The sequence below is a fragment of the Mustelus asterias genome, chromosome 25 (assembly GCF_964213995.1).
Source record: "Mustelus asterias chromosome 25, sMusAst1.hap1.1, whole genome shotgun sequence".
Lineage (NCBI taxonomy): Eukaryota > Metazoa > Chordata > Chondrichthyes > Carcharhiniformes > Triakidae > Mustelus > Mustelus asterias.
Window position 1 is genome coordinate 12,496,147 of NC_135825.1, and position 24,857 is coordinate 12,521,003.

General features: G+C 45.0%; 1 protein-coding gene and 1 pseudogene across 1 annotated transcript in view; both read left to right on the forward strand.

Annotated features, from left to right (window-relative positions):
- LOC144479324 (5S ribosomal RNA) lies at positions 1–119 on the forward strand (annotated as a pseudogene).
- Positions 120–7,473: 7,354 nt separating this feature from the next.
- LOC144511795 (polymeric immunoglobulin receptor-like) overlaps positions 7,474–24,857 on the forward strand; it is an 84,631-nt gene continuing 67,247 nt past the window's right edge. The window contains exons 1-3 of the mRNA XM_078242131.1: positions 7,474–7,562; positions 9,546–9,860; positions 12,137–12,460. Of these exons, the coding sequence (XP_078098257.1) occupies positions 7,526–7,562; positions 9,546–9,860; positions 12,137–12,460 (676 nt within the window). The 5' untranslated portion in view covers positions 7,474–7,525. The remainder of the gene's footprint in view (positions 7,563–9,545; positions 9,861–12,136; positions 12,461–24,857) is intronic.

Genomic DNA, 24,857 nt, shown 5'->3' on the forward strand with positions numbered 1-24,857 from the left:
GCCGACAACCATACTCGTCTCAAAACACCTGATCTTTTCTGACCACGGAAGCTAAAAAGACTCAGGCCTGGTTAGTACTTGGATGGGAGACTGCCTGGGAATACCAGGTGCAGTAGGCGACACAAAAAGATGTCCCAGTTGCTGAGTTGGTGCCAGTAATTTTCAACTGACTTCACTTGGAAACAGAGCACCTGTTGTCAATTGTACTCAGATTCAGGGAGGGGCCAATACCAGGACTGGGATATTGAGTGTGTAATTGGGGTCTGACAGATTCAGGAGTGAATTTGGCCTCTCTCTCCCTCAGACTCTCAGGGCCCGATTTTACCATTGCGTCATGCCCGTTGTCGGGCGTGAAAACGTGGTAAAGTCGGGTGTGAGGCCATTAACGCGATCCGCGCCCGCGTCTGTGCAGATTACCACTTTACCGAAACCCAGGAATGGCAGCGATCCGATTCGAGCCCGAAATGGGCGCAACGGCGATTTAAATGCATTTGCATGCATTTCAATTGAATTAATGAACTATCCGCCCAACTCTATCAGCATTTCCCCCTTTACCACCGCGTTCGCCGATCCGGAATCGTGCCAAAATGAACCTGCTGAATAAAAGTCTGAATCGGGCGCTCCAGCTGCTGAAGAGCGAGTTCAGAGCTTCCAACGGCTCTCTGACTCAGCTCGGTGGTGGGGGGGAGGAGGGAGGCGGGTCAGATCATTCTCTGGTTGGGGTGGGGATAGGAGTGAGGCCAGATTGTTGTCCAGTTGAGGTGGGGGGAGGAGGAAGAGGTGGGTCAGATGTATCTCTGGCGGGGAGGGGGGTGGGGAAAGGCCGATCATTGTCTGGTGGTGGGGGGTGGGGTGGGGAAGGCTGATCATTGTCTGGTGATGTGGGGGGAGGCCGATCGTTGTCTGGTGCTGCGTGGGGGGCTAATCATTGTCTAGTGGGGTGGAAGGAGAAGGCGGGTCAGATGTTCCTCTTGGGGGTGGGGGGGGGGAGGTGAGTGAGGCCAGACCATTCTCTGGGGGGGGAGGGTGGGGAGCGAGGCCAGATCGTTGTCTGGGGTGGGGTGGGGGGGTGAGTGAGGCCAGATTGTTCTCTGAGGGGGGGGGAGGAGGGAGGCGGGTAAGATGTATCTCTGGTGGGGAGAGGGGGGGAGAGGACCAATCACTCACTGGTGTGGGGGGGCAGATGTATCTCTGGTGGCGGGGGCGGGGGGTGGGGGGTCATGGGGGTCCGCTCCCATTCTGTGGGCGTTCAGTGGGGGGGAAGAAGGCAGGGGGTCGCGATCGATTTGGGTAATGGGAGGGGGGAATGGATGGATAAGTGGGACAGTGATGTCTGTGGGGGCCATCGCTCCCGCTTTTCGCTCCCGGGCCACTTTCTCCGCTTTCTGCGGCCCGGGAGCGATCTGACACGGGCGCGCTTTTTCAAATTTTTTTCGAACTGCGCATGCAGATTCAGTCCCGCGATTTTTTTTTCAGGCTGAGTGCGAATGGGGGCGCCTGAAAGCAGATTTCCAAGTCGGATCTGAATTAGGCCCAGATTCAGCACTTAGAATGAAAATGGTAAATTCGGGCCCTCAGTGTGCAGGTTACAATAGGTCCCCCTCCCTCAGTCTGTCACTAAACCTGAGACTCAGACTATTACTGATAGTACACAGTGTGACTGGGGCTTATACAGGAGCTCTTGCCTTGATGTGTGTCTGTGTGGGGGTTGATGTATCTGGGGTTGAATTCCCAGCATCCCTCTCTCTTGACTGCAGCAACTTCCCCCCTATCCCCACCAGCAGCACCCCACCCCTCACTGTATTGTAACAGAGAGGTCAATTCCTTTCTCCATATGGAACAGATCGCTGTTCGAGACCTGATTTTCTGATTGGTTTCAATGGTTGAAAAGGTTTTGTTTGAGATAGAATGCTGCGAGTGAATGTTCCATCCTAAATGAACAGAAACTCAGTTTAACCACAATGCATTCTCTCCTCAAATAAGTTGATGTTTGACGACCAACAGCTGAACTCTGAAAAAAATGTTTTCAAGCTTGTTGCACCTCATGGTGGTTTAGCCTCGAGAAAAAATGTGTTGCTGCTCTCAAGGCTGAGGTGTGATAGAAACCTGTGAATGTACGATAGCTGTTAGGTACTAAATGAAGGTTTGTGTTTGCAATTGGGAGAAGGGGATCTGCATTGTTACAGGGCTTGTTAGAGGCAAACATCATGGTCGCTGATCCATTATTGGGCTCCATGTGATCCAGATGGAGAAACAGTGCACAGGTGTACAGGTTTCATAGGAACCGCACCATGAGTCACTTACCCCGGAGGGAGGCGCTACTGAGCTGGATGAAGTCTTATGAATCATAAACAAAAGGAAAGGCCAAAGCTGAGTGAAAATGGATGGATAGATCTCCATCGATTCCCAAAAATCCTGAAACCGTCATCAGTTAAACTGTGCTGGGAAATGAGGCTGTAGTTCCTGCAGCTCGGGAACATTGATGGATCTTTCCGGAATTGGGTGGCAGTTTTCTCAGGACTCAGAGGAATGTTCATGAACTGTTACACTCGGGATGTTACAGAAGCTTCCCAAAGGCTTGCACATGGCTAAATAACATTGAGAAACAGGGAACAAAGCTGTTTGCTTCTCATCGTTTTCTCAGGTTTCCCAAGGTGAGGACATCATTCTCAGCTCACATGTGGCTATTTATTCACAAAAACACAATCCCGACATCAATCAAAAAAAGATTTGACTGAATCAATGTTCTGATGAGTGATATGTGGATGGAAAACACGGAAGTTTATATTTAGTTCCCTTGGCAGAAATACCTAAGAGTCTCAATCTTTATCAGAAATCGATGTGGCTCCTAACTGCGCACCATCCCATACTGAGACAAGCAAGGATAAAATGGTGTCCTGAGCTTGGATTTTATGATCAGAGTGTGGTCCCTCACAGCCTGGCATTAAAGTAAGGGGTGAGCCTGCCCCCATCTGGCTGGTTTACCACTCACCCATTCAATGCCCTTTGGGATTAAAGCCGCCTTCAAGGTGGAAGTCCCAGTTCTGGGAATGGGCTGCCAATCAAATGGCCCATCCTTCACACCCCATTATGTATCAGTAAGTTCCAGGCTGTGATGTTTTTAGCAATAACACTCACAAACCAATCACAATCATCATTGGGGAAATAATAATAACCCTGTTAATTAGTACATTTAATTAATTGTGAAGAATTTAATTTATTGGGCAGTGAATTTAGACACCCACAAATCTCTGTGTGAAAAGGTTTTTCTGTCTAATCCATCTACAAATTCCCTGAAATCTATGCCCCCGGTAACTGATGTCTCAGCTGGGGGAGGCGATGGCCTATGGCTGGAGTAATAATCCAGAAACTCAGTTGATGTCCTGGGGACCCGGGTTCAAATCCCGCCACGGCAGATGGTGGTATTTGAATTCAATTAAAAAATCTTGAATTGAGAATCTACTGATGACCATGAAACCATTGTTGATTGTCGGAAAAACCCATCTGGTTCACTAATATCCTTTAGGGAGGGAAATCTGCCATCCTTACCTGGTCTGGCCTAAAAGTGACTCCAGAGACACAGCAATGTGGTTGACTCTCAACTGCCCTCCAAGGGCAACTAGGGATGGGCAATCAATGCTGGCCAAGCAGCGACACCTATGTCCCATCAATGAATAAAAAGAAACAGGCCTTTCCTGTCTACTTTATCTGGGCCTCTCATAGTTTAGTACATCTCAATTAGATCATCCCTCAGCCTGCTCTCTTCTAAGGAAAACAACACTGGCCCATCCAATCCTCTCTCGTAGCTGTAATTTTATATCCCTGCCAACATTTTTGTAAACCTCCTCTGTGCTCACTCCAGAGCAATTCAGCCTTCCTGTAATGTGGTGACCAGAACTGTACACAAAACTCCAGCTGTGGCCTAACCAGCGTTTTGTACAATTCCAGCAATACATCCCTGCTTTTGTGTTCAAAACCTCACCCAATAAAGGCAAGCATTCACCGATCTCCAATCCTCTAGTACCCCTGTACATCTGGTGAAGATTGGAAATTGATCCTCAACGCATCTGCTATTTCCTCCCTGGCTTCACTGACAGCCTGGGATACAATCCATCTGGGTCCAGGTGATTTATCCACCTTCAAGGATGTCAGTCCTTCAAGTACTTGGCCTCTCATTATGCTTATTGTGTCTGAGATTTCCCACTCCTCCTTAACTAGAATGTCTGCATCATCCCTCTCCTTACTGACGGAAAGACCAAGTACTCATTGAAAACCCTGCCCACGTCTTTTGAATCTACATCTAAGTTACCATGTATGTTTCTGATAGGCCGTAACCTTTCCGAGGTTTTCTCCTCCTCTTGGTGTACTGGTAAAACTTAGTCAGGTTCTCTTTGATTTTACTTGATAATTTTTATCCTGAGCCTCTCTTTAATTTCCTAATTGCCATTTTAATTTCACCCTATACTTTCTGTGCTTCTCTCGGCATTCTACATTATTCACCTTTTTGTGACTGTCATAAGCTTTCTTTCTCTGCTTCATCTTACCCTGTATGCTTCTGGATTTTTTTTTGTTCATTCATGGGATGTGTGCGTTGCCGATTGTTCCAGCATTTGTTGCTCATCCCTGAGGTCATTTAAAAGTCAACCACATTCTGTGTCTCTGGAGACACATGTTGGCCAGACTGGGTAAAGATGGCAGATTTCCTTCCTTAAAGGCCATTTGGCAATACTATCCTTCTTCTATGTGAGGATATGTCTACACTGTGCCTGTACACTCGTTTTTGACCCTGTTTTTCCTTTTCATCGCTGTATCCAGTCCATTTTTGGTGCATTGATCTTTGAACTGTGTAACATGTGTCTTTCCAAATTTTAGGATTTTTACTCCTGTTTTATCTTTGTCCTTTTCCATAATGGTGCCAAATCTAAATGTATTAAGGTCACTATCACCAAAATGGCCCCCACTGCTACTTCATCCACTTGCTCAAATTAATTTCCTTGGACTAAATCTAGTCCCCATCCCCACCCAGCGCCCCCTCTCACAGGGCTTGTTACTGCTGGCTAAAAGATTTCTCTTGAATTCAGTTCAAGAATGTTGTATCCCTTGTATTGTTCTGGACTATCTGTGCTGGGTAAGAACTCTGAAGAAGCAACGTGAGCTTCCAGCCAACGCAGGAAAGTGACTGTTTTCCAGAAAGCAAGGTTTGGTTTTTATGTTTTTTGCATTTCCACAGCAGATGGGAGTGAGAGAGAAACCCTGTGGCTCGTCTCCCCTACAGCAGCAGTGGGTTTGCCTTGTAGTAATATTACTGGAATGTTTAACAGAGGAAGTATCTACACGGGATTGTGACAAAAAAGGGTGTTTATTTGTGAGTCTAACAAAGTAGGTAATTTTTTTGAGGGAATGGAAGATAAATATTAACTGTCTAAATGCAATCCTGTGTGTTGATTTTTTTCTTTGTCAATAAATGTCATAAGTTTATATTTAAAAACCCAAAAGTATTGGTGGAATTTGTAGCTCCTGACTCCAGAACACGTATCTTCTTGTGGTAACATACAAAAAGAAAATAGTTGTGATAGCTTGCAACATTTCCCTCTGTGATTTAGTGCACTTACAACCTGCCAGGTCATATCTGATGGATAAGGCATCAAGTAACTCTGCTAGCTGCCCATCCATTGATGGTGATTTGGGAGGTTCAAACCAATCTCATGTTGGTGGATGGGCTGTAGTTCACACCAGCAGTCTCCTCTCAGGAGGATGTGGGTGATGGCAGCATTTCCTCCAACCCTCTGACACTGCCTGTTGTAATTAATAGGAACACGATTACTGAGCAGTGCCCAGCTGTGGCAGTGGAATCTCCCACCCAGTCGGGCCCTGCGCAGACTCCACCGGCCAGAGAAAGGCTCCAAAGTTAATCGAGGTCTATAGAGCATCAGAGTCAGCCAGCTGCTCCAATCCAGCTGCCAGCGATGTGGAACCACCAACACATTGCACTCACAAATGGAAATGTAAGTCACTATGACCACCGTCACCACCCCAGGTATGCCCTGTCCCACCAGCGGGCAGACCCAGCAGAGGCAGCAGTGGCACAGTGGTAAACTTCCGAGAGGGAGTTACCCTGGGTGTCCTCACCATTGGCTCCGCGCCTTTTTAATTGTGATGATATTTTCCCATATTCTGCATGTACCAGCTGAACAAAATATTGCGAGATGACGCGGTGGTGCCGCCCTCCAAACATAACCGCGTGCCATTTCTGGGGTGATCAGGACCACCACATACCCACTTCCAGAGCGTAAAATTCAGGTCAATGTTTAAACAATGTGTCATTCACCAGGATCACACATCGCCCAACTATGTCATGGCAAATACATGGCCCCATGTCACAGGACGTTGAGTAGTTGTATCCTCAATTTGGAATTGAATACTCCTCCCAGTTACTCAATCACAATTTCCTTTCCCCCAGAATCTTCTCTCTGTGAACTGAGATCCTTTTCTGTCTGAAATCTGCCTCAGAACGTGTGTGTGGATAAATGGAGCAGGGGGTGTTCTCCTGCTGCATACCAAGGAGTTTAGAAGAGTGAGAGGGGATCTCATAGAAACTTATAAAATTCTAACATTGTTACACAGGGTTGATTCAGAAAGAATGTTCCTGAGGGTGAGGGAGTCCAGAACTAGGAGTCAGAGTTTGAGGATAAGGATGAACCTTTTAGAACTGAAGTGAGGGGAAATATCTTCATCCAGAGGGTGGTGAATGTGAGGAATTCACGACCACAGAAAATAGTTGAGGCCAAAACCTTGTCTGATTCCAACAAGGAATTAGATATAGCTCTTGGGACTGAAGGGATCAAAGGATATGATGGGAAGGGTGGATCAGGACATTGAATTCGATGGCCAGCCATGATCAAAATGAATGGCGGAGCAGGCTCAATGGGCCGAATGGCCTACTTGATTCTAGTTTCTGTGCTTTGCTTCTAGAATAGTTGCTTCTCGTTTTTGTGTTTCTATGTCTCGATCAAGGAGCTCAAATCTCCTCATCCTGACAGAATTGTTACTCGTACAAATAACAAGATTCACATTAAGCAAATCAAAACAAAATATTAATAAATCTCCATGTTCCATTAGTGAAATAACTCACATTAAGAAAAAAATACTTGTTTCACTGAGGAGTTGATGGAATGTTAATAACAATGGAGGAGGGCATGTTCTAACTCCCCTCACTATTAATTAGAAAACTTCACTTGGGTCAGTATTATCCTCAGGCTCTGACTTTTTAACATTTTGTTTCCAAAATTTTACATTCTTTCAACAATAATTCATTTCATTCTTTTGCTAAATATAACTGACAGAACTTCAGGTTCTGAGGAGCCGGATTTTGTGAAGTGGCTGACTGCAGTTTCATGACTCGACTTCCTGCTGTCTTCTTGCTCATTTAAATTTCTGATACAATTTATATTAAGCATCTATTTCAGCGTGAGACACAGGAGCTGGGTGACTGACGACAAACACTGATCTGATCTCCAACACAACGATGTGGATTTTGATTCTCCTCATTTGCTCTCTGCCCGGTGAGTAACAGCCAGAGCTGGATAGTCAGATTATCAGTGTTAGTTTAACTCTAGTCTATAGCTTATACAGCAGAGATGTTTCAGAAATGTTTAAATATTTGGAGACGTGTCAAGACACAAACGGCAGTTTTGTGTTGCAGTGGGTGGAGTCTCTGTATCTGAGCCAGGAGCACCAGGTTCAAGTCTCGCAAAAACCTGCAAATTGTCCCAATTTGCTGAAGACAGACGCTAAGAGGGAGAGATACTGGGCGGGGTTTTCTGGCCTTTCTCCCCCCGAACCCAAAAAATCCCACCCGAGGTCAATGGACCTTTCCATGGTCCGCCCCCCAACCCGCTATGATTCCCATGGCTGGCAGGACGGTAAAACTCATCCCATTCAGTCAGCAATGTCTTGATGTGGAGTGATGTCCCTCATGCTATAGTCTCTGACTTCAGGCTTGTGACCAGGTCCAGGAAGGACAAGCTATTGAAAACAGACACACACATTTGCTTTGTCTGCCTCATGTGTCCCTGGATTTGGGTGATCTGCTAAGTTTACAGGAACAAATACTCAGCAAATATGAATGACTAATATTAGTGAGATATTGTACAGTATCTCCTTGTGAATATATTACCGCACCATGAAAATATTTACAAAATAGACTAAACTGCAATTTGATTGTGAATGGAAAATTGAGGACAATTTATGTTTTAAAAGTCCAGACAAGTGACGTTTTTAAAATGAAAGGTCATTTTAATTAGTATTTATTTTCTAATATAATCCAATGTGCAATTCATACTGAAGACAGCAGTGGTAATAATCCTGCAGTGAGAACATGGCTCAATTCTTGCAGTGAACGGAGATTTGGCTCAGCACCAAATTCTCCAATCTCGCCGGCAGCGCTGGTGAGTCGTGAACGGCCGGAGAATTCCGACCATTATTTTACAAAGTTCTGCCAGTGACACTGTTCCTCACTGGTGGATGTTTGATCCAATGTACTCTTCCCCATAAATAACCTTTTCCTTTTAATTGAATGGGAAGGGAAGTATCGGAGATGGACCATGTGAAGGTGCGAGTAGGGTGGTAACCGAAAGCAAAATTGATAAATGAAGTGAGACAAGTTCAGCAGAAATTATTTAGTGTCAGAACAAGTTCAGCCAGGAGGAGGGCAGGGGTGGTGAATGGGGATTGTTCGGGCCTCCAATCAAGGAAGAAGCGGAGAGCACTCTGACCCGCCTGGTGGGGGTGGAGGTGTAGAGGGGTTGGACATCCAAAGTGAAGAGGAGGCGGTTAGGGGCAGGGAACTGGAAATTGTTGAGATGACATAGGGCATCAGAGGAGTTACAAGTGTAGGTGGGAAAAGACTGGACAAGTGGAGAGAAATTGGAGTCAAGATAGAAAGAAATGTGTTCCATGGGGCAGGAACAGGCTGTTTCATGGGTCTACCAGGGCAGTCCTGTTTGTGAGTTTTGGTGAGGAGGTAAAAGTGGGCTGTGTGGGGTTGGGAGACTCTGAGGTTGAGAGGCTGTGGAGGCTCCAGAGGTGATAAGGTCAGTGACAGCGATGGAAAAAATGGCTTGATGTTTAGTGATGGGGTCATTGTCCAGGGGAGGGAGGGGTAAATGTCTGAGTTTCAGATTCCAGCACCCTCGTAATTTAACTATTCTATTCGACTAGACGTCAGGTTAGCCAATGAGGTTTGCTTCTGTGTGTAAAACCACTTGACGATGTGACACAGTGAAAACCCACAGTGTGAGGCAGAAGCCCAATTTCCAGATCCCCCACGCTCTCCCAGCCCCTACCAGAGAGTCAGGAAAATATCCCAAATGTTTCAAAAGTAAATCATTGACTGTGAAATACTTTGGGACTCTCTGAGATTGTGAAAAGTCTCTATTTAAATGATTACATTAATCACAAACTGCATGGAATTTAACTCATTGGAATGTCTGTGTTTGAATGAAGCAGTCATTTCCTGTTCAATTCCTGAAATGTTGTCTCCTCAGTTTCAGGTGCATTGTGGGCAGAAACGAAAGGACCAGGAATTGTGGGAAGATCGATCACAGTAAATTGTCACTATGATGCATGGTGGTACAAGGCACATTTTAAATATTGGTGTCACGGCACAACTCGCCAGTGTAAAGTTGTAGCAAAGACAAATTGGCAAAATGGAAGAATTTCAATCACAGATGACAAGTCACGAGGAGTATTTGTTGTCACTGTGAAGGATCTTCGCTCAGGAGATGCAGGATGGTACAGCTGTGGTATTGAAAAAGCTGGTCTCAATCCAATGTGTCCTGTCGAGCTTCAAATATCTGACGGTACATTTCTCAGTGATTATCTTTACTAATCTCCACTGAAATGTCTGATCCATGTTTTATCCGCAAGGAAACATTGACAGCTCCGATCTCCCAAGGCTCTGCAGCAGTGCAGAGTCTGGCAGCTAGAGGGCAGAGGTTGGGCAATCTGGCTGATGTGACAAAAATACAACAATCCGTGGCCTGCCCAACTTGTCACACTGTCGGTTTTTGCATTTAGAATAAAAACAAAATTCAGACAATGAGAAAAACAGTGAGCAGCAACTTGTTACTGATGGTGTCAGTTCATCAAATATAAAGAATCAATTGTTAGCGTGCTGGACCAGAATCCCAAGATACATTAGGAAGCCAGACCAGGCACCAACAATTATTATATTTGGCATAAATGTGAGGAAAGGATAATTCCCTCCAGGAGTAATTCCACCAGCAAAGTATGGGGCTTTTATAGTAAAACAAACTTTACTTAATCACGGTTTAAATATAACTCTAACGAATGAATCAGCTGAACCACTAATGGTTGAACAATATTTAAAAATGAAAGGAAACATCTTTACTTTCTAGCTTATGAATATTCCTGTTCCAAATAAGCCCCATTCATGCATAGATCAAAAACACTTTCAAATAAATACATTTAGCACACATAAGCATACTAGCTATAATTTGTGTTAACAGTCTTGAAGCTTTCAGAGAGATTTTGTGGAGCGAGAGAGTGAATGGTCAGGTACAACCTGCACAATCCTCAGACTTCAGCAGAGTGCAGCTGAACCAGAACAAAACAGACCTAGCTCCTCCCATTAACCACATCATCACATGATCCAGCCTTCCTGAAAACACATTACATTCCTTTAACCAACCCCTCACCTCCCCCCCCCCCCCGCCCCCCACCAAGGGAATCTCCTTTTCATAAAAGAAAGTCCATTTGCTCTATCCTAATAAGCACTATATGGTGAAAATGACTAATTATCCTGCTCTCCCAACAACTGATCTGCATTCTAAAAAAACATCCCAACTGCCTGTGAATTAAAGCTGAATTTTAAACATTCCCTTGCAATATTAATAAACTATATATATATCATCAAGTACATTATCATCACACCTCCCCTTTTAAACAATGAACCGACAGTACAAAAAGATGGCTTCCTGTTTCTAAAGCCTCTAGTTTTTCACAAAAATTAACCGTTCAGCGGAACATCTTATTACATCTCAGCATGTAAATTTGGGGCGGCACATTGGTTGGCACTGCTGCCTCACAGCACCAGGGACATGGATTTAACTCTCACCCTGGTTGACTGCCTGTGTGGAGTGGACATCTTTTCCTCGTATCTTTGTGGGTTTCCTCTGGGACCTCCTGTTTCCGCCCACAGTCCAAAGATTTGCGGGTTAGGTGGATTAGCCATAATAAATTGCCCCTTCATGCCAGGGGGATTAGTCGGGTAAATTACATCGAAGGAACGGCGTTTTATTTTCAAGTCATGCTGTGTCACTTTTTAATGCAGTCCAGCCAACTCACCTGCTCTATTTAATCTCTCCCGAAAATTTGACAAACTGAGATTGACAGATTTTGTTTGGAAGCAATATTCAGTGTCAGAGAAATAAGCTGGGTAAATGGAGATAAGGTGCAGGTCAGTTGTGACATAGTTGAATTGTGGACTAGTTTCAAGGGGCCGAATGGTCTAATTGCTGCTCCATGTTCCGTACCCAAGTGTCCTGATGAGTGCAAGACAAAAAACTTTGATATGTGTCTTCTTTTTTCAGCAATACTCAAGTTTAGTGCCTCCAAATGACTATTTACCAAAGGGGTTTATCAGGTTCTTCTTCCTGCACCAACTGGGATTTCTGGTCGGCAGCGCAGACAGGAAACGTTGCGTCTCCAGCATTAAGGTCAGGCAGCTGTGGGGTTAAAACAAAAGAAACTTAGCTGGATTTTCCCCTCGCTGGCGACAAACCCAGATCCCACCTCAGCCAGGTGAGACCCTCCAGCATCAGGACCTCATCCACTCTCCCTGATTGGATGATAAGTCAGGTTCCTGGCCCTTAATTGACAGGAGCATTGAAGACTGCAATAGGCATTCCCATCGTACAACATGTGGTATCTGGACCCCAGACTATCTCCCATGTCCAGTTCCCAAACTTTGATTAAACATCCACCCCATGGAGACGTAGATGTCAGAATCCAACATGGCCGCCACTGGCTGAGATACTGAAGGGAAAAAAAAGGGAGAGTATTTGATTTTATTGGACGTTCAGTCAGTATCTGAATGGTTGTTTCTATCCCACAGAACCAGTGTCTGTTCCTGAACTTAGATTCTTATCACCACCAAATGCCTCATGTTCTGGGGGCTCAGTGTCCGTCTCCTGTGAGTCTGTCCAGGGATCACTTCCCATTCAGTACACATGGTATGAAAAGACCCCGTCTGAAGATTCAAAGATCTCTGACACCAATAAACTGGATCTACATTGTCAATCCTTCAAACAACAACATCATCAATATTACTGCACAGCCTCAAATAACCAGGGAGAAAAATCCAGTGAAATGGTAACACTGTCAGGTGTCAATAGAACAGAAAACCACTGCAGATATGTGGTACAAAATGGAAGCCATGGTAAGTGTTATTTTGTACAAGCAATGTGAGCCAACACAGTAATTCTCTGTTAAAGGAACAGCTTGCTGATAACACCCATTTGCCGATCTTGTTGAGTCATAGAATCCCTTCAGTGTAGAAGGAGGCCATCTGGCCAATCGGGGTCTGGACTGACTCTCCAAAAGAGCATCATACCCAGGCCCTGTATCATTGCAACATCTTTCTCTCATTTTGAAATCAATTCCTTATTAAAACACACCGATGCCAATTATCTGAGTTCTCACTGGAGGTGGGAAACTCTCCTGTCTCCAACCTGGATCATCGTTATAAACGAGTTTGTAAATCCACTGCCGGTGGGTAAGGTTTCCTGTCACTAATGTAAGGTCAGAAAGGTAGTCCCTTGATATAGGAACCGGCCATTGCCAATATTAGCAGGTGATAGTTTGAGGTGCTCACATGATATTCAACAATTTAATTTCTCATTGTTCCACAGGACCAGGCTGAGGAGAAGGCAGTTGGTTTGTTCACTATATTTATTTATTTATTTTAAGTTAAATTTGTGTAAAAAATCGGAGGTCATTTTTAAAACAGGAAGTGGGCCCAGCAGGAGTCTGGGAAGGTTTTTGGAGGGTTTAAAAGTGCTTAACTTGCAGTTTTCAGCCTCATTGTTCCACAGGACCAGGCTGAGGAGAAGGCAGTTGGTTTGTTCACTACATTTATTTATTTATTTTAAGTTAAATTTGTGTAAAAAATCGGAGGTTTTTTTTAAAACAGGAAGTGGGCCCAGCAGGAGTCTGGGAAGGTTTTTGGAGGGTTTAAAAGTAGGCCGCACGTTTGAGCGGGCAGCGTCGTTAGTGGGCAGCAGAGTGAGCAGGAGGCAGAGTGAAAGCTGTAGGGCTTTGGCTCACAGGGCTTAGGCAGAAAGGGCGAGCAGGGGTGAGTTAATTCATTTTTTGCTGTTTCTACCTGGTACTGGCAAGGTATCTAGAGGGGATGGGTGTGAAGGCAGTGCAATGTTCCTCTTGCACTATGTTCGAGGTGAGGGACGACGTCAGTGTCCCTGCTGATTATACCTGTGAGAAGTGCATCCATCTGCAGCTCCTCCAAAACCGTGTAAGGGAACTGGAGCTGGAGTTGGAGGAACTTAGGATCATTAGGGATGCAGAGATGGCCATAGACAGAAGCTTCAGGGATACAGTTACTCCGCGGAATGAAAATAGATGGGTGACGGTGAGAGGGGCTGGGAAGAAGCAGTCGGTGCAGGTATCCCCTGTGGTCGTTCCCCTTAGCAATAAGTATTCCGCTTTGGATACGGTTGAGGGGGACGACATACCAGTGGTGAGCCGCAGTGAGAGGATCTCCGGCACTGAGTCCGTCCCTGTGGCTCAGGAGGGTAAGGAGGAGAGCGGGAGGGCAATAGTTATTGGGGACTCGTTAGTTAGAGGGATAGATAGGAGGTTCTGTGGCAGCAAAAGAGACTCGAGGATGGTTTGTTGCCTACCGGATGCCAGGGTCCGTGACGTCTCGGACCGTGTTTTCCGGATTCTTAAGGGGGAGGGGAAACAGTCACAAGTCGTGGTACACATTGGTACCAACGACATAGGTAAGAGAAGGGACGGGGATTTAAAACAGGAATTTCGGGAGCTCGGCTGGAAGCTGAGAGCAAAGACAAAACATGTGGTCATCTCTGGTACGCTACCGGTGCCACGTGATAGCGAGTTGAGGAACAGGGAGAGAGTGCACTTAAACATGTGGTTGCAGGGATGGTGCAGGAGGGAGGGTTTCAGATACGTGGATAATTGGAACACGTTCTGGGGAAGGTGGGACCTCTACAAACAGGACGGGGTGCACCTGAACCAGAGGGGCACCAATATCCTGGGAGGGAAATTTGCTACGGCTCTTCAGGGGGATTTAAACTAATTTGTCAGGGGAGTGGGAAAAGGAGTTATAGTCCAGAAGTCAGTGTTGAGGGTGGTGAGGTATTGGGGAAGGTATCAAGGTCAAGGGTGGGTACCGGTAGACAGGAAGATGGGTTGAAGTGTGTCTACTTCAATGCAAGGAGCATCCGGAACAAGGTGGATGAACTTGGGGCGTGGATTGCTACTTGGGACTACGATGTTGTGGCCATTACGGAGACGTGGGTAGAACAAGGACAGGAATGGTTGTTGGACGTTCCGGGGTATAGATGTTTCAGTAAGTGTAGGGAAGCTGGTAAAAGAGGTGGAGGAGTAGCATTGTTAATCAAGGATAGTTTAACGGCTGCGGAAAAGCACTTTGAGGGGGATATGCACACTGAGGTAATATGGGCTGCAGTTAGAAACAGGAAAGGAGCGGTCACGTTGCTAGGAGTTTACTATAGGCCCCCAAATAGTAATAGAGATGTGGAGGAAGAAATTGCTAAGCAGATTATGGATACGTGTGGGGGTCACAGGGTAGTTGTCATGGGGGACTTTAACTTTCCAAATATTGATTGGAACCTTTGTAGGTCAAATAGTTTGGATGGGGCACTTTTTGTGCAGTGTGTGCAGGAGGGTTTCCTGACACAATATGTGGATAGGCCGACAAGGGGTGAGGCCACATTGGATTTGGTACTGGGAAATGAACCGGGCCAAGTGTTAGATTTGGTTGTGGGAGAGAACTTTGGAGATAGTGACCACAATTCGGTGTCTTTTGTTATTGCAATGGAGAGGGATAGGGCCGGACGGCAGGGCAAGGCTTACAATTGGGGGAGAGGTAATTATGATGCGATTAGGCAAGAATTAGGGGGCATAAGATGGGAACAGAAACTGTCAGGGAAAGGCTCTGATGAAAAGTGGAACTTTTTCAAGGAACAAATACTGGGTGTCCTTGATAGGTATGTCCCTGTCAGGCAGGGAGGAAATGGCTGAGTGAGGGAACCGTGGTTCACAAAAGAGGTGGAATGTCTTGTGAAAAGGAAGAGGGAAGCTTATGTAGGGATGAGGAAACAAGGTTCAGATGGCTCGACTGAGGGTTACAAGTTAGCAAGGAACGAGCTGAAAAAGGGGCTGAGGAGAGCTAGGAGGGGACATGAGAAGTCCTTGGCGGGTCGGATCAAGGAAAACCCCAAGGCTTTTTACTCTTATGTGAGGAATAAAAGAATGACCAGGGTGAGGTTAGGGCCGGTCAAGGACAGTGGTGGGAACTTGTGTATGGAATCAGTAGAGATAGGCGAGGTGATGAATGAATACTTTTCTTCAGTGTTCACCAAGGAGAGGGGCCATGTTTTTCAGGAAGAGAAGGTGTTACAGGCTAATAGGCTGGAGGAAATAGATGTTCGGAGGGAGGATGTATTGGCAGTTTTGAATAAACTGAAGGTCGATAAGTCCCCTGGGCCTGATGAAATGTATCCTAGGATTCTTTGGGAGGCGAGGGATGAGATTGCAGAGCCTTTGGCTTTGATCTTTGGGTCCTCGCTGTCCACGGGGATGGTGCCAGAGGACTGGAGAGTGGCAAATGTTGTTCCTCTGTTTAAGAAAGGGAATAGAAATGACCCTGGTAATTATAGACCGGTTAGTCTGACTTCGGTGGTTGGTAAATTGATGGAAAAGGTCCTTAGGGATGGGATTTACGACCATTTAGAAAGATGCGGATTAATCCGGGATAGTCAGCACGGATTTGTGAAGGGCAAATCGTGCCTCACAAATTTGATAGAATTTTTTGAGGAGGTAACTAGGTGTGTTGATGAAGGTAGGGCGGTTGATGTCATATACATGGATTTTAGTAAGGCGTTTGATAAGGTCCCCCATGGTCGGCTTATGATGAAAGTAAGGAGGTGTGGGATAGAGGGAAAGTTGGCCGATTGGATAGGTAACTGGCTGTCTGATCGAAGACAGAGGGTGGTGGTGGATGGAAAATTTTCGGACTGGAGGCAGGTTGCTAGCGGAGTGCCGCAGGGATCGGTGCTTGGTCCTCTGCTCTTTGTGATTTTTATTAATGACTTAGAGGAGGGGGCTGAAGGGTGGATCAGTAAATTTGCTGATGACACCAAGATTGGTGGAGTAGTGGATGAGGTGGAGGGGTGTTGTAGGCTGCAAAGAGACATAGATAGGATGCAAAGCTGGGCTGAAAAATGGCAAATGGAGTTTAACCCTGATAAATGTGAGGTGATTCATTTTGGTAGGACTAATTTAAATGTGGATTACAGGGTCAAAGGTAGGGTTCTGAAGACTGTGGAGGAACAGAGAGATCTTGGGGTCCATATCCACAGATCTCTAAAGGTTGCCACTCAAGTGGATAGAGCTGTGAAGAAGGCATATAGTGTGTTAGCTTTTATTAACAGGGGGTTGGAGTTTAAGAGCCGTGGGGTTATGCTGCAACTGTACAGGACCTTGGTGAGACCACATTTGGAATATTGCGTGCAGTTCTGGTCACCTCACTATAAGAAGGATGTGGAAGCGTTGGAAAGAGTGCAGAGGAGATTTACCAGGATGCTGCCTGGTTTGGAGTGTCGGTCTTATGAGGAAAGGTTGAGGGAGCTGGGGCTGTTCTCTCTGGAGCGGAGGAGATTGAGGGGAGACTTAATAGAGGTTTATAAAATGATGAAGGGGATAGATCGAGTGAACGTTCAAAGACTATTTCCTCGGGTGGATGGAGCTATTACGAGGGGGCATAACTATAGGGTTCATGGTGGGAGATATAGGAAGGATATCAGAGGTAGGTTCTTCACGCAGAGAGTGGTTGGGGTGTGGAATGGACTGCCTGCAGTGATAGTGGAGTCAGACGCTTTAGGAACATTTAAGCGGTTATTGGATAGGCACATGGAGCACACCAGGATGGTAGGGAGTGGGATAGCTTGATCTTGGTTTCAGATGAAGGTCGGCACAACATCGTGGGCCGAAGGGCCTGTTCTGTGCTGTACTGTTCTATGTTCTATGTTCTATGTTAATTAACAGAAAAATTATTTTCACAGATACAATATTAACCACTTGTCCAATTTTAATGGCTGCACTAATTCCTCGCCTCATCTTTCCCTGTGAGTTCAATGCAGAGCTGAAAATCCTTCCCATCAAGGACATCTCTCCAGGAAAGCATCATGGGTGCTGGGATCCAGTGGTGGCAGAGGCCAGCTTCCTGGTGGGAACGTGCTTTTATGACTCAGCAAAATAAACAAGAGGATATCTGGACTGAAATCCTCGCTGCACGAGTCTTTAAATGCTTTAATAACAACTCTTTATCCCCAGTGCCCGGAATGGGTTACAAAACACAGATTATCAATAAAATTTAGGACACTTCCACATCCCCCCTCACTATCAGACAAGAGAACATTAGAGGGAAAAGAATTCTCCCAAATCCGTTATCCCCACCATGTCCTGAGGTTCCATTTGGGAAGAGGGCTCTCTCGGTTGACTTAATCAGATGATTCTGAATTTTATCCTCATGTCTCGATAGGAGCCGCAAATAATTGTGAAATTGTAACAACAAAATCACCCACAACTTCAGCCACGTCTTCAGGATCTACACCTGTCAGTGAAAGGTACAGTGTTCTCAATGCTGATGTTTCCATTAGCATTGCTTTCCAATCAGAATCAATGATTATCAGTTTTGGCATGAGGCTTTCCAATAATTTACCAGAATGGAAATGTTGGCTGTGTTTACATAATGCTATTGTGTTTGCTTCCTAACAAAGTTGCTGTTTCTGTCAGTGGAAATTCTTGACCCCGTTTAGTGGAAAGAGATGAGTATTTTAGTTTGCCAACTTTCACATGGTGCAGTTTTCATTATTCATGTTAATCACTTCACCGTGAACCCAATCTCATGGAGTTGTGTTTGTCACACTCCAGCCATACCAGATTTCCTTAACCCGGTGTGTTCTGGAGTACCGCTGACAGGAACATTGCATTCACTGTCATCTTCTCCTTCTCAGTTGCCCAGTTTAATACATTGTTCCCAAACTGAGAGGGTTAAAGGCTGTCTGCTTCCAGCTGGTTCCGAAGTTCCTCTTAGGAGTTGCATCAGGGAATTGTGGGATGATGAAAACAGAAAGCGCGGGAAAAACTCAACAGGTCCAGCAGCATCTGTGGAGAGAGGAACAGAGTAAACAGTTCGAGTCAAATGCTTTTTCTTCATTCGTTCATGGGATGTGGGCGTCTCTGGCTATATGCCCATTCCTAATGATCCTTGTTCAGAGAGCATTTAAGAGTCAATGACATTGCTGTGGGCCTGGAGTCACATGTAGGCCCGACCAGGTAGAGAAGGAAGATTTCCTTCCCTAAAGGACATGAGTGAAGAAGATGGGTTTTTACAACTATCGGTCATGGTCCCGTGGTCAGCGTTAGACTTCTAATTCCAGACTTCCATTGAATTTAAATTTCACCATCTGCCATGGTGGGATTCGAGCACAAGTCCCCCAAGCATTACACTGAGTCTCTGGATTACTAGTCCAGTGATATTAGCACTCCGACACCATCTCCCCATGTGGAATGATGTCATTCTAAATTCCTCACTCACTGAAGGGATCCATCACCATTGCTATATTGCACCAGACAGTGGTGCTATTCCACAAATGGCCAATCACTTTAGAGTATTTTCACTTTTAAGATTTCGCTGAGTGTTACAGTTGTATGTTTTGGACATTTTAATGAAACTTACTCAAGTTGTTCTTTATCTAATGATCATGAAGTGACTAAATTAAACTTTAGTTTATATTTTGCAGAAAAAGTCCTAAGGGACATAACATTGCTACAATATACAATGATCACAGTGTAAAGAGGAGATTAATGTTTCAAACACGAAGCTGCCTCATTCCCTTCAAATCATTCTGTATTTCTTCCACTTTGCTCAGTTCCTTCATCTGGAATGTGATTCGCTGGGGGCTCTTCGCCCTCCTGGTGATTTGTGTTATTTCGGTCACATGGTTCACGAGAAAATCTCGGGTGAGGATTATGGACTTTACAACCATCATTCTGAGCACTTTGTACATTCCCCATCAATTATCTCAAAAACATTGATCACAGATATTGTGAAAAGAAACTTGCATTGATGTTAATGTCCGCAGGATTAGACAAAGCCTTTACAGATTATATAGTTCGGTTTGAAGTGTTGCTGATGTTATGTCGGAAAGATCAAGGGGATTCTTTGTTGTGGATGGTGTCAACATTCCTGATCCTTGTTGCAGCTGCATCCATCCTGAAGTGATCAGCTGTCTTTGTCCAGGATAACTTCCACTCATAAATGAAAGTTAAACTTCATCACTGAAGGATTTGATAGTTAAATGCACACAGTCCATTTCATGAATTCAAGGAATCCCAAGTTCTCATTTTCACTCTTCTGCTCATCATTATCACAATGAACTGACTGGGTGTGACTAATCCCTACCTGTAAATTCAGCATCTGACCTCACACATATAGTGAGCTGTTTAAAAAGGAATTTTCAAAAAGCAACAAAAGATTCCAAAGTGTTTTTCTCTCCGGATGCATTTGAAGCGACTGTGCTCCTATTGAGACAACAGAAAGACTGCCAGCCAGCAGAAAGACCAACTTGCATCTGTCTCTCAACCACCCGCTACTCCACACCCCCATCCCCAACCCTCCGGAGAGTGGTAAAGGCCCCGGGCGAGATTATCCAGCCCTTCCCATCCACTGGATCCTCCAGTCACACGAAAGGACACTCACCATGGCGGGTTGGCTGGTGGCGGGATGGATGAGCCACGTGAAGCAGCGGAGAGACCTGCCCCTGCTGCTGGTAAACACACAATGACAGTGAGAGGGAGGTGGATTGAGGGGGGGAGGGGGGAGGAGGGGGGGAGGGCTGAAGTTCCGGCCTCCTCCCCCATCCCTGATTGACTTCTTCGTTACTGCTTTCCAAAGGCCATCACAAAATGCAAAGTAGGGGAAATGGAGCAATGACTGCCACAGACACACCCACTTTAAAATACACAATGGGTGAAGTATTTCAAGGTGAGGCTGCAGCCACTGCAGATAAAGATTGCAAATGCAACAGCTTTGGAAAACTGTGTTTCAGTCGGTTCAAGCAGTCAACATTACCGGAAAACCTACCAGCATTTATAATTACAACATCTCCTACATCTGACCGCCTTCAAGAAACCGGCATTTTAAAAAATCTTTTCTTTATTGAACTCCAACTCCGTGCGTGTGTGTGTGTGTGTGCGCGTGCATGCATGTGTGTGTGTGTGCGCGTGCATGCGTGTGTGTGTGCGCACGTGCATGCATGTGTGTGTGTGTGCGCGTGCATGCGTGTGTGTGTGCGCACGTGCATGCATGTGTGTGTGCGCGTGCATGCGTGTGTGTGTGTGCGCGCACGTGCATGCATGTGTGTGTGTGTGCGCATGCATGCATGTGTGTGTGTGCATGTCTGTGTGTGCACGCACACATGCGTGTTGGGCCTCAGCAAATGAACACTGCCTCTGGGCCAAATGCTTGTCACCGCATTTTCATTATTTTACTCTTGTGTTTGGAACGGCAACATGTCTTCTATTGCTTTAATTCAAGGAAACCATTTTGATTGGTTCCTTATCGCTCACAGCTTAAATATTAAAAACATTCTGATTTGGAAAAGATGCAACCTCGCAAAAAGGAAAATTCAAACCAATTGTTGTGACCATCTGAGGAGGTGGAATACAGGGTAGCCTGTTCGTCCCATCTCACCGAGACATAACGTCATTGAGACAAAAGTTACAGACAATTTGCACACAGCAAATTCTTCATATCAGCAAAGGAGATGATTGTCCAGATAAGCTGTTTAAGCCAAGACACTGGGCGAAATCATCAGCTCTCCTTCAAATAGAATCATGGCAGTTTTCGGGGCCTCAGCAAAAAGATGTGTCTCTCAGGGAATCATTCATCTCACAATGAGTGACAGGGAAAAGGAGTTAGAGTTACAGATAAATTTAATCTTATCTAATTGAATGGTGAGTTGAATGAGGAGTTGAATATTCCTGTTGCTGGGTTGCTCTGCAATCCATCAATTGTTCCTGTGTAACCCATCCATGTAGAACCCTCCCATCTTACAATGCAAGCTAGAAAACAGTTCCTCCCAGAACATGGAGGGATAAAATGGGAAAGGCTAAAAAAAAGGCAGCAGAAATGTTTGTTTTTGGACAAGAACAGCAGGGACATAATATGGTGGCATGGTGGCACATTGGTTAGCACTGCTGTCTCACAGCACCAAGGACCTGGTTTCAATTCCAGCCTTGGGTCACTGCCTGTATGGAGTTTGCACATTCTCCCTGCTTTTGAGTAGGTTTCCTCTGGGTGATCCAGTTTCCTTCCACGGTCTAAGGATGAGCGTGTTAGGTTGATTGGCCATGCCAAATTGCACCTTGATATCAGGGGGATTAGTAGGGTAAATATGTGTTGTTACAGGGATAGGGCCTGGGTGGGATTGTTATCGGTGCAGGCTTGGTGGTCCAAATGGCCTCCTTCTGCACTGCAGTGATTCAATTATGCAGACTGTAGCAAGAGGCGGAGACATTGGCTCAATGGTATTTTCTGGAAACAGCAATTGGACTGCATGAAATATATATAACATAGAAAAAAAAAGTTTTTTTATCAGTCGTAACTAAGGCTTACATTAACAATGCAATGAAGTCACTGCAAAATTCCCCTCGTTGCCACAATCCGGTGCCTGTTTGGATCAATGCACCTAACCAGCACGTCTTTCAGAATGTGAGAGGAAACCGGAGCACCCGGAGGAAACCCACGCAGACATGGGGGGAACGTGCAAACTCCACACAGACAGTGACCCAAGCCAGGAATCGAGCCCGGGTCTCTGGCGCTGTGAAGCAGCTATGCTAACCACTGTGCTACCGTGTTACCCCAATGACAATCTATTTCTGCAAACAACTGCCCATAACCCCAACTGCAAGAAACAATTAGTTACTAGTGAAAAAATAATGTTCCTTGTCTCAAAAGGGCCACAACAGACACCTTTTCCCAGCAGTTACGCAATGCGACCTCAACACAGTTGCAACTCATCACAAGCTTTGTCACAATTTATTGCAATTTCCAGAATTCTGTTCAAATCTGAAATGACAATTGATGCATTGTTCTCACTCGCTCAATCAATCTGATGATTTTCTTTTCCAGTCACTCAATGATTCCGATTCTCACTGTTCAAACAAAGTGGGAAAATGAAGATTACGGGGTTATGTCCACATTGATGGAATTTTGCATCCTGGTCAAATATTCACGATTCACCCGGCTTTGAACATTTCTTTTAACAAGTCCGCATAAAGTGCTTGATGTTATTAAATGATTTTGCCCAGTACATTAGTGGAGGAATCAAAAACCTAAAAAATGGCTGGGACTTTCAAGTTGTATTGATCTGTTTGCTGATTAAATGTCTACACTTCTTTGTTCATATTCTCCTCTTAATCTGTGTCGATTTAAAGACGAACAAATTCTTTAAGAATTTTTAATTCATTGGAAACCAATCGCTCCAATGATACGTTCCACATTTACCAGGCTTGGGAGAATGTAACATTATAACAGCAGAATAGGAGATACACTGGTTTAAATACGACAAAACAACTGACTCCCACCATCTCCCTGCCCAATAGAATCCTCACCCACACTGTGGATACCTCCACACTCGACTGTTCCAATGTCATCCAATGCCTTGCACCTTCCGCCCTGCATCAAGTTAAGCCCATCCAAGATATTTCTGCCAGTTTTACTCATTTAAAAATTCGATATAAATGCAAATTATTGCTTCTTTATGCAACCCTACCGTGAGGGGAAAAACCAAGCCAGACCATTTCAAGATCAAACGGGCCGTGGACTGGCAGGATCTGGTTTTGAAGTGGTCATTGCTGGATTTAAATGGAGGCTGTCAATTAACTGGTAATTCTGCTCAACATACTAGAATCCAATAGAGATTCCCAGTTGCTGAGTTGGCAACAATACGTTTCAACTGACTCCACCTGGCACCATAGCATCTGTTACCAGTTGTACTCGGATTCAGGGAGGGAGCGATATTTTATTGGGATATTGAGTGTGTAATGGGGTCTGACAGTTTCAGGAGTGAATTTGGCCTCTCTCCCTCAGACTCTCAGTGTGCAGGTTACAATAGGTCCCCCTCCCTCAGTCTGTCACTAAACCTGACACTCAGAATATTACTGAGAGTACACAGTGTGACTGGGGCTTATACAGGAGTTCATGCTTTGATGAGTATCTGTCTGGGGTTGATGTTCTAACATCTCTCTCTCTTGACTGCAGCAACTTCTCCTCTCTCCCCACTGACCAACAGCTGAACTCTGAAAAAAATGTTTTCAAGCTTGTTGCACCTCATGGTGGTTTAACCTCGAGAATAATGTGTTGCTGTTCTCAAGGCTGATGTGTGACAGAAACGTGTGAATGTACAATAGGTGTTAGGTACTAAATGAAGGGTTGTGTTTGCAATTGGGAGGAGGGGATCTGCATTGTTATTGGGCTTGTTATAGGCAAACATCATGGTCGCTGATCCATTATTGGGCTCCATGTGATACAGATGGAGAAACAGTGAACAGGTGTACAGGCTTCATAGGAACCACACCATGAGTCACTTACCCCAGAGGGAGGAGCTACTGAGCTGGATGAAGTCTTATGAATCATAAACAAAAGGAAAGGCCAAAGCTGAGTGAAAATGGATGGATTGATCTCCATCGATTCCCAAAAATCGATTTCCAAAGGCTTGCACATGGCTAAATAACATTCAGAAACAGGGAACAAATCTGTTTGTTTCTCATTGTTTTCTCAGGTTTCCAAAGGTGAGGACATCATTCTCAGCTCACCTGTGGCTATTTATTCACAAAAACACAATCCCGACATCAATCAAAAAAAGATTTGACTGAATCAGTGTTCTGATGAGTGATATCTGGATGGAAAACACGGAAGTTTATATTTAGTTCCCTTGGTAGAAATACCTAAGAGCCTCAATCTTTATCAGAAATCAATGTGGCTCCTAACTGCGCACCACCGCATACTGATGGCAGATTTCCTTCCCTAATGGCCATTTGGCAAGACCATCCTTTTTCTTTCTGAGGATATTCCTACACTGTGCCTGTACACTCTCGCCTCCAACTGATTTGACCCTGTTTTTCCTTTTCATCGCTGTATCCAGTCCATTTTTGACGCATTGATCTTTGAACTTTGTCACATTTGTCTTTCCAAATTTTAGGATTTTTTACTCCTGCTTTCTCTTTCTCCTTTTACATAATGGTGCCAAATCTAAATGTATTCAGGTCACTATCGCCAAAATGGCCCCCACTGCTACTTCATCCACTCGCCAAAATTAATTTCCTGAGACAAAATCTAGATCCCTCCCCCTCTCATTGGGCTTGTTACGTGCTGGCTAAAAAACCTCGCTTGAATTCAATTCAAGAATGTTGTGCCCCCTGTATTGTTCACATTGTTCAGACCCCAGTTTATACTCGGGGTGATTGAAGCCCCAACTGTTACT